The following is an 11,247-nucleotide window of genomic DNA, read 5'->3' on the forward strand; positions in this document are numbered from 1 at the left end:
TATCTATGCACTTACATGATAATTATATATCTTGTTCCCAGGTTTGACTGCACTGGGAAGTTGTCAACAGGTCATCAAGCCGCAGTTATGTGCTTAGCGGTCGGACCACTCACAGACGTTGACGATATTGTTGTCACCGGATCTAAAGATCACTACATCAAGGTCAGAAAAAATTACACACTTCCTGTCATAATTCAATAAAATTTATTTAGCATTCAATTTGTCATATTTTATAAGTGTTTTTTTTTTTTACTTGTTTACTTGTCATTTTTAATGGATGTTAAAATAGTTATATTCAAATGCGCTAGGCACCAAGGGATGCCGCTGATGCACGATCATGATGATTTACTCGTGTATTTCAGTTATCGGTTTTTTTTCAAGCAATAACAAAACGTAAACTGCTCTTACCTGCTATGGTATGGTAACCAATCGTCCTCTATTTTTAGAAGAAAAATAGAAAAGCAATAAATACAACTCATAGATTGACACGTAGAATAAACATCTTCCGTGTGATTCTGATAGTGACTTTCGATTGGCGGCTTAAAAAGACTATCGCCAATATGATTGCTAGTGATTAAAATTTTTAGCAGTGCAGAAAAGCTGAACTGAAAAGGTATTGAATAAAAAGGAAATTTTCAATTAGCTACTCATAACATACATTGCTTTATGATGCCATGAAAGAATCTTTGTACGTTGAAGGCGCAGTGAAACTAAAAGATTTGAATACCACTGATTTAACTCAACGTTTATTTACAGGTATTTGAGGTACGAGGAGGTGCCAACAGTAGCAGTGGCTTACCAAGACTTCACTTGGAACCACCACATTATGATGGCGTGCAGCGTTTAGCTCTTTCAGATGATGTTCTCTTCTCAGGCTCCAGGGATCGAAGCATCAAAAAATGGCATCTCAATTCACAAGACTCATCTCCTCACGTAAGTTCATGGCTTAATCATTTGAGAATACTGGTTGTTACATCAATTTTCTCTAAAACCTTATATTCCAAGATTATCATAAAAAACACTAATATTAAAGATTCATTGTCATCAGAAGCACAACAACCTGAGTGTGCCCTGGATTTCTCTTACAACTCTCCTTCCGACTTTATATTAAATGATCACTTTCCAATTCTGTACCTACCCAAGTATACGCAGTCATCGGTATATCCGTCTTGCCAGCTAATTTTTAGTATGTCTCTTCTGCGTCCAATTGTATTGCTCAACATCTTTTAATTCTCTTCGACAATGAACCAGTCATTATCATTCATACACATCACCTAGCCAGTAAAGTTTTCCGATCTTCCTAGATTGAACTGCGTTACAATTTTCTTCAAACCATTGACAGTGGTATAGCTACCTTATCATAGATTATACAAAGCATTGGAGCCCAGCCGAACAATGAGCACCAGGGTTCGAGCTATGATTGGACCACAAATTTAATGTAAAACGACATGCCAACAAGTAAAATGCTTTTATCGGCCTCTGTGAACCATCCCTCTGTTTCCTTCATACATTTCTGGTAGTTTTATTGTTATTGTATGACATGACCATCATTTTTGCAGTGTTCCATTTATATATAAAAATATAATTTTTTTTTGATATCTGGGTATATTCCTTAAATTTCAAATGATCTATCATTCACTGCCCTAGTCGAATTAGGTGCGTAACACTATGAACAAACATAGGTTTATTTTATTAGAAATGGTTGTTATCTATTCATTCAACCTATTAGACACATGCTCTGGATGCAAACACACATTAAAAGACAAGTAATTTTACCAGATGCGGGATACAAACCTATGACCCAAGGCTTCAGAAGAGTATAATATTCTGCCTCTCCATGAGACTATTTGATATTTTTTGTTACAGACCGTTTACAACGCCCACAAAGGCTGGGTAATGGGCCTCGCCCTGTTGAAGGGAGGGGAACTCCTCGTGTCCGGATGCCGCGCTGGGCAGCTCAAGCTGTGGGACGCAAACACATGCAAAGCCTTGGCTCAAGTCAACGCAGACAACTCTGCCATCAACGATGTTGCTACTAATTCATCTCAGATATTCACAGCATCCAAGTAAGCCCAAATCTATTATATCACAATGCCAAAATACAATAAAATTATCGATTACTCATTTCTTCATACTACGGATTTCATTCTGTGTTATCGTAGTTTATTCTTATGGAGACAATATTATTACATCATTCATCAATAATTGCCGTCATAAATTTTAAGTGTTCTGTCTATATTCGATTACTATTTATGTCATTCTGCACAAAATGATATCACATTTTACAAAATATGCATCAAACATTGACATCTGATTTTTTATGTAAGACTAAAAGAATGCATTCGATAATTTATTTCATGACGGCATAAACTATAATATTGTCAGTGTAAATAATTTTATTTCATATTCTTACGCATCAATTTTTATATGCAATGTTTCATACTTTAAGTGTCCAATGTGCATGGATCCACCGCAGAAACAAATTTACTGCAACATGTCTAATCTTGTTCATGATTATTTGAATGAATACTTCGTTTGGTGTCAATGTCAAACATTTAAATTTCATTGTCCATTTCAACCGCTCACCGCTTAAGAACAACATAATTTGATTTTCTCACAAATGCATTCATTGTTCAAACAATTTTCAACGGTACTTTTGATTGTATTTCGGTGGATATTTATTCGATTTGATTAAATTTACAACACAGTTTATATTCTTAGTTAGGCAGCTTAATGATGAATTAGAGGTGAATGTGGATGCAGCGATTAAAACCACCAACTTTTTTTACACATGCTGCTTAGAATTTTTCCTCCCAACAAATACACCTCTTGTTGAGGGTAAGCCGGCTCTCACATCAAAACTCGTCTCGCCTGCAACGTGTCGATACATCGAAGTGACGTCTCGTAATTTACAAAACACACATTGCCAAATGGAGTTCCGCAGATTGGTCGAATGGGACTTTTTAGTTTGAAAAAAAACATCTACGGTTGCAATCGACAAAGTGCATGCTTCTCGGGCTGCGAGTCGGAAGACGCCAGGATGCGTACGAACATCTACAAATTGGTCATTCCTATACCGGCTCGCCGATCGCCGCATTCTTATATCTATACGTTTCGAAGGTTACGTGCGACTGTCGCTAGGTAGATGTGTGCGGTCTTCATAATATGAAACACCGGATCGACGTTCTTGGAAGGTTTGATTTATGGCTGTGCGACAGACGAGGCGAGTTTAAATGTAAGAGCCGGCTTAGAATTGCACAAAACTCTTGAATATGCCATAAGCAATGACATCTTTCATATAAGTAATGTATTTTTTAAATAGTACACCAGTAAAGTGTTATACGGTGGTTGTACTCTCTCATCTTAAAAATGTATACCAAGGCTGTTGTCCTAAATGCTTTAGAAATTGGAATATTGGTAATACACTTATATTTCAAGATGGCTATTATTGAATTCAAAATGGCCGCCAAACTAGGTTTTTTCTTATCAAAAATTGAAATCTATGCTCTAATTAGCATGTGGAAAAAATTTGCTGCTTTTATCCAGGGTGCCCATATTTGAATGCTAAGCTGTCTCACTATCCCTTTTCTTCATATTGTATTTAGTAGAGGTGTGATGTATTAGTTTATTAACACAATCCTATTTTTTATAGTATTAGAAGCAATACTATGATACAATTATTAATTCTCTTTCTAACATTTTATGATTTGTGAAGTATTTTGAAAATATACTAACCAAGACAATTAATTAAATCTATAATTAGTGAAAATACTAAATCTTTACGGTATTTTGGTTTTACAGTAGCGGTGAAGTGAAGATATGGAGGTGTCCAATGGCAGAGAAATGAATCGTACCAGACCCTACTCCTAATCTTTCTGCCAAAACAAATTCTCATCCCACTCTCAACATTCCCTTGTGTTTTTTTTGTTGCATGCTCGCTTTATTGGCTTACATGTTTCATTATGTAACGTTTTTGCGAAACTAACCCTTTTACTAATAATTAACAACACCTAATATTGCGTAACATTCCAGTAGTTGGATACTTTGTAGATTAGTTATTTAACTAGGATGATCTCGTGACATTATCTAAACACATTTATTTTTTTAAATATAGGTAATGACGACCCCAAATATTTATACATATAACATTATAACATTAAACATTTATAGTTTATCATATTACTTATATAAATTATAATATATTACTATCTCATATTGAAACAAGTAATGATAGATATTCAACGGCTAATTTAAACAGACAATAAACAGAGAGAATAATATGAAAAATTAAACTCATTTCATATATTTCCCTTGAATACAAATATTTATCATATATTAGTATCAAGCTCCTTATTATATAAAATGTTTTTAATCGTTTAAATCTTGTCTCATCCATGAAATATAGTAACACATTTTGATTTCATGTAGGTAGTGAGAAGAATAATTAATTAATTAATATTATGAGAACTACTCGTAATAATTATTAGCTAAAAATGTTTTTATAAAACATAATGTAACTCATTTTTCATATTATTCTCGATAACTTGATTACGTTATGGACAGTAACCTAGGATTATAGTCGTTCAACTAATTTTCACAAATCGTCATTGAAACTAGAAAAATTTGTAACTCTGTTTTAATCAAAAATTGACTTTGAATGCTATCTTGTGGCCGTTGTTAATATCTACCCGCCATGCAAATGATGTAATTCAAAAAAAAATGGTGCATTGTTAAATCATGAATGATTTTACTCCATAGCCATACATTTATACACAAAACTATAATATTTTTTGTCTTTCCTGTAAAGTAGTGTTTTTGGAGTTACACAATTTTCTAGTTTCAACGACGAAATGGCAAATATTATTATATCAATATTTAGATTAGTATTGAGATAATGAATACGATGGCGTATTTTAATTGATATATTTTATTCTTCAAATCAATACAATTCAATTAACATAAGAAACTAACCACATCATATTACAATGAACTACTGAATTACCATGATGAATTTTTGAAAGTCTTATACGTAATACGAAAATGATGAATCTATTGTGTTTAAAGCATTTGAATAAACAGAGTAACTTCAAATCGTAGTATCCCACTAGATATAACCACAATAAAATTAGTTTCGATTTAGTTTATAGCTATTCTATATGTTATAACAATTTCTGGGACTTTGAGGATTGCGGCATCTATTTCCAAAAACCAAATATGATCAAAATTTTGACAATAAATACATGAGTACATATTCCATGTGTAATTTCACATACTATGTAATGATTGATTACTTATATATTAAAACCTAATGACTTACAGAAACAAATTATTTAAAACTATACCTACTAATAAATTCAGATGTTTGCAATTTTTTTTGCCTATATGGCAATACAGGTTTTATCAGCTAATAAAAATAGTGTTCTATTTTTAAATTATAATGCAATAGAGAAAAGAATCTTAATAAAAAAACAAATATGTATTACCTACCATAAATATTTAATTATGTACTGACTTACTTACTGTATTTGAAAATAGATGCCTCAATCTGGTGAATATTGGTTCAGGGACTATTTGTATCACTGATTGGTGGGATTCTTATGTTGATTCAATATAATTATATATATTTATGTTTAGTTAACGACTTTATTTTCTAAAAAACAGTGTAACTTGTATACAATTGCAGTACCTACAAATGGTTGGATTCTGTTAGCGTCTGGCTAATAGTTTTCGTTTGCATGCTAATTGCGCAACTGGCTTTATGTTTTATCCACTATTCAAAGTCTTGACTATCTCGCCCTGCATCTTGTCACATTCGACAGTTTAATTACGAGGTGGTTATAATTTTCATTATGCATGTTTAGTTTTTTTTCTGTTTCAGTGTTTTTTTTTTGTCTGCTTACTCATTCATCATAATATTGTTTATACGGCAAAACAATCGGCAATCGCTGGCAGTTCGTGCCGATTACTAATACATGAATTTAACTCTTTCAAATGTGCACTTTTTACCGAGTGAAAGGCTTTTTAAATGTACACTTCGAATGAAGCAATTTTTCGTAATGTAAATTTACTTAAATAACTTAATGTCTGATTTTAAAATTGTAAATACCTACTCAAAATGTCAATCAACAAAAACTGATCGTCGGTAAACTTTACTATTTTTAAATCAGTTGTAGGATTATGTAGGTACCTAACAATCAAAATTAGATTTTCCTATTCTTCATAAATTCTATTGACAAAGATCCGCTGTCACAGTATACTCATGATTTTTTTTATTACTAGATTACACATTAATTATTTTTAACCAAAATTATTTTGAATCATTATTAACACATTAATATTGAAAAATATCAACTACGTATGTATGTGATTGTTAAATAATTTCAATAAAATCACAATGTACAGTACAGTCAATGGAAAATATTTTTGTTATTCAGTTGATTACTGATAATTAGTGTTACAAATTAGTGGTTATCGATATATGACATCACGCCCTGAGTTTAGTCTGATATAATGTGATGATGTGTGATGTTGGGGATAAGGGAGGTTGTAAAAAAATGTGTTGTTTCATAACCAACAAAGTATATTAAATTACATCACAAATTTAAACTGCCGCCCCATTCATTAAAAAACAAATTTGTTGAATATGATCGATATAATAACATATAATGTTTACCGGAATATTTTATTCTCAGAAAAAAATTAGTGGTGTTGCTGCCAAAAGTTGGTAAGTCGATAATTTAGGTATTTAGAGTTAACAACGGATTAAGTGTCTATATCAGTGGTTCTCATGTTCGGCCACCAGAGGATTTCGCTGCGGCCACCAGCGCTTTACAGAATCATACTTCAAAAAATTATTTATAAAATTATGAAATTGGTTGAATACACATGACTTGTCTTAAATTTCTTTCCATGCTCAAATGATCCATATTGTGTTTTTATGATGAGATCAATGACATTATTAATGGACATCGCATTCAATACAGTAGCTGGTAAGTAAATTCACGCACAGTGACATTCGCAGATGTATAGGTAGACGTCACGCAATTTCCATTATGCGATATCACTCATCGGGAATTTATAGCAATATCACCTTTATTGTAATGTCGTTAGAACAGTGTTTCTAGTGTCAATGTTCATTTGAGCGAACCCGTTCGAACCGAACCGTCCGGCAGACCCAATAAAAAGCATCGGGAATTTATAGCAATATCACCTTTATTGTAATGGTGTTAGAACAGATTATGCCATTCGGCAGACCCGACAAAAAAGTGAGTGTCATTTTTATTCCCAGATGCTTCGTCCATATTAATGTCATTGGATGAGATCATGTGTGAAATAGTCGTTTCTGAGAATAAAGTTAATTCAAAGAATTGGCAACAATTACTTTGTTATTGTCTATTTTACCTACTACTGTATACTGTGAAAGATCATTCAGTGTAATGCACTTTATAAAAAACAAATATCGAAGCCAGTTGACAGATGTAAACTTAGAAGCAGGCATGCGGCTCGGCTCGCATTAGAAGAAAGGAGTATTGACAAATTTCCATTTGCATTATTTTTAAATAAATAGATATGTGCTAAAAAGTTCAAATGTCTTTTATTAAATGGACTTGTCTCTATCCATTTTTTCAGTAAATAAAATTTTACTTTAATTTTTTCATTCACAACAAAATTGAAATTTTGTGCGGCCACCAGACGTTTCCATAGAACTGTCAATGTCAATTGTGCGGCCATAGTTAAATTTCACGTGAGAACCACTGGTCTATATATAAATATGTATGCTAGAAAAAAATTCAAAGCCATTCAATATATAGAACATGCACATAAAGCACAAAGAAATTAACAGATTTCCTGATTTTATAGGGCATGCCAAATTTTCAAATTGCAATACTGCATAACATGATTTCGAGACTTACCAACTTTTGGCAGTTTTTCTGAGAATAAAACATTAGAGGCTATTATATCGATCATTTTCAACGAATTTGTTTGTTGATGAATGGGGTGGTTGTTTAAATATGTGATGTAATTTTGACAGGTGGTAAAAGGTCATGCGGCAATGGGGGGGAGAGTTAAAGAATACCAAAAATCATATGATGTCATTTATGGACGACCCTATACTGATTCTGTTGTAAATTCAATCATAGTCGATCACCAGATTGTGTGATCACCAGTCATTGGATTTATTATAATATTAATCAATGTCAATTAATTTTAAAATGAGTAATAATTACGACTAAGTAATATTGTACGTACAATTCTCACGCACTGAAACTATGCTTTTATATGTTGGCAAAATACTCTTATATGCTTTGCATCTATTAATAAACTAATGTTTTCATACCATAACTAACTACTCACACATGAATCATTAACACAATTCATGGCACCCTTTCTGCTTCCGTCACACCCTCATATTGTTTTTAACGTAACGTATATTTTCTAAAATCTTCACAAATACTAAAGAAGACGTCTATTTTTCACTCGAAAGCACAAATAATTATATATTTAGAAATTTTTACTTACCTGATTGAAAATGCTCTTAATACAAGAGGCCGGTGAATACACCTGTCGACATGTTATGAGACTCGATTCAAATTATGTAAACTTGTGGTTGCAGATTGTAGATAACTCAATCTGAAGACAACAAAGTCACTACTAATATTATATGTGCTTTTTTTTTTTTTTAAATAATTAACTCAAATTTATTCAGTTGTGAGAAATATGTTGGCACAACTATGCCTATCGTTTAATCAATTGGATATACATCATAATTTTAATAGAGACTTCTGAATATTTTAATGAATCAAATATTATTATCTAATTTATTCGATCAACGTTAATAAAATACGCTTATCTCATTTAATCAAAACTACTCTTTTTGTTTTCCTAATTGAGTTTTGTAACTGGTATCAAAGGTTGAACCATCCCATATATACAACTCAGTTATATTTCTAATACTTATCATTCAGACGCTTAAGATTGTAAATCAATCAATATCCATACCCAGCGAAAAGTATTTGGTCACTTTATCAACGACACAGGAAATGATTTTCATCTGGGTGCGTAGGTGTGTTAAAAGATTTTATGGAAATTTGTTGTTAGCCATTGACTGTTCAATGGAACCATGTGCTAAATCAGAACACATAAAAATATGTGAATTTTATCCAGATGTGGGGTTGGTTTTAGCCTCTACACCACTGTGGGCGCTATGTGAACTTCATAATACGCTTTAGTGAAAAACAAATCTCTGCTTTACGTAACAGCATTTTAATTATTTACGTTCTGGATTCTGAATGATTTATTTTTTCAAATTTCTTGAAAAGATTTGGAAAATTTTTGTTTATTTTAATTGTTTATTTAATTGTTAAAAAGTGTCCGCCGCTAAAGCTGTTGGTCGCGAGTTCGAATCCCGGATCTGGAAAAATTCACATGTTGAAAAAAACACAATGATTATTTAGAGTAAAGTTGTGATTATATTGAGATGCACGTCGCATACGTCACGCTGTCACGGCGACAAATTCAGTCTATTGTTTCGTCATTTTGCAGAATATTTTGAATGATCATCATCTCTGTTAATTCTATGATGGAGAGTGCCAACTCTAATGTATTAGTATTTTGAATTATTATTCATTATTCATGCTAATTTCAATTAATTTTAACAGTTTCTACACGTGCGTATGTTAAAATTACTTGAGATATTACATCCATAGATAATATTTTGAACAGAACCCAACCTGCAGATCATAGATAATAGACAACATTCTTATAGAAAATACATAGTGCCAACCGCTAAAAACAAAAAATACACGATTTTGACATGAGTCGAAAACGTGTATGCATGTAAAAAATGATAATAAAACGTTCATTGAGTCATCCAGTCCGGTACAACATGAGGTGACCTCATTATTGTTCTGGAGATTTCGGCAGATTTTGCTAACTGACAATGTTCATTTAAAGATTCAAAATGTGCTACGAGATGGGAGCATCAGTCTGATAACATTTTAAACACCAAGAAAAACGACGTTACACACTTTTTTCCTGTAGCGGCAGCTTACGTTAGTCACGTGATAGTACGCGACGCGCAGCATCATATAATCACACCTTAAATGGCTAACAACTATTTTAAAAAAAAAACCCATAAAATAATGCGTATCGTGGTAACATTAGCGATCTCTGGCAGCGGTTATTGGGTTGATTAAAGAAGTCTGATAATAATATAACCTCCACTTTATAGAGGTCCAATTATTCATTTATTAAATATGTATCTGCTGAGTAAACGGAATAATTTATTATTTTCTATTCAACTGTTTCATTTGATCATTGAATTATATTTCAGTTTCAATTTATAAATCATATATTTAATATCATCGTTCATTGTCGTATATATTAGAAAATGTTGTTTTTTTTTGTATTTTTTGTGTATTATTTATTTTAATGTTTATTTTTTTGTTTTTTCCCTATATCCCTGGATTTATCGCAGTGGAGGGAAAGTGAGATTTTGGAAACTGAACTCCGAAAAGGTTGCGAATGTGTTGGCCGCGGACAGCTGACAATTACCCCCGTCAAGACCTAAATTTAGAAGATTCAACGAATGTTACCCCACTTACTACAGCAGAAGATTTAAGTTTGCTATAAGCAAATAATACCACGTCGACAACTGCACATTGTAACTCTGTTATTTTTTAGACTAGGTAGGAATAAAAACAATTATACCAAAAGACTTTATAAATATTTGAGTTTTTGACCAAATAAATCCAATTCAAATAGTGTAATTACAAAGGTACATAGATTGTGATAATTCTTCTGATAGACAAGTAAGTTCATAGTATATTTGGCAGAAAGGATAAGCGATTAGGGCTAGTATGTATTATATTATTATGTTCTTGTGTATAACTTTATTTTTCTTATAACTATTACATATTATAATTTTATTTATTTTACATCGTGATTTAATGGAATCTAGGTATTTGATCTAATTTTTTATAAAATGACTTATAGATTTATGAAAAATATTTATAATTATTTTATTCTTAGAGAGTGAAAACAATAATAATAATTTAAAAAAACATAGGTACGTTATGATATTGTTGATATTATAATTTCGTATATAAAATAGTAAGGCAAGTCCATATTTTTATGAATAATAATTATCATTTTTCTTTTTCTTTTACATATTTATGATTTGTGACTTTTTGAATGTTTGTTTTAAGTTTGGTACCTGAATTTTTTATGATAGATGATGCACGAAGC

At 31.8% G+C, this 11,247-nt stretch overlaps 1 protein-coding gene across 1 annotated transcript in view; it reads left to right on the forward strand.

Moving 5' to 3' along the window:
• Klp31E (kinesin-like protein 31E) overlaps positions 1–10,711 on the forward strand; it is a 222,190-nt gene extending 211,479 nt beyond the window's left edge. The window contains exons 22-25 of the mRNA XM_085947437.1: positions 42–162; positions 757–933; positions 1,867–2,066; positions 10,478–10,711. Of these exons, the coding sequence (XP_085803563.1) occupies positions 42–162; positions 757–933; positions 1,867–2,066; positions 10,478–10,547 (568 nt within the window). The 3' untranslated portion in view covers positions 10,548–10,711. The remainder of the gene's footprint in view (positions 1–41; positions 163–756; positions 934–1,866; positions 2,067–10,477) is intronic.
• Positions 10,712–11,247: the final 536 nt, after the last annotated feature.

Source organism: Rhyacophila brunnea, unplaced genomic scaffold (assembly GCF_057557595.1).
Source record: "Rhyacophila brunnea isolate RB1 unplaced genomic scaffold, BYU_Rbru_1.0 scaffold_2, whole genome shotgun sequence".
Classification (NCBI taxonomy): domain Eukaryota; kingdom Metazoa; phylum Arthropoda; class Insecta; order Trichoptera; family Rhyacophilidae; genus Rhyacophila; species Rhyacophila brunnea.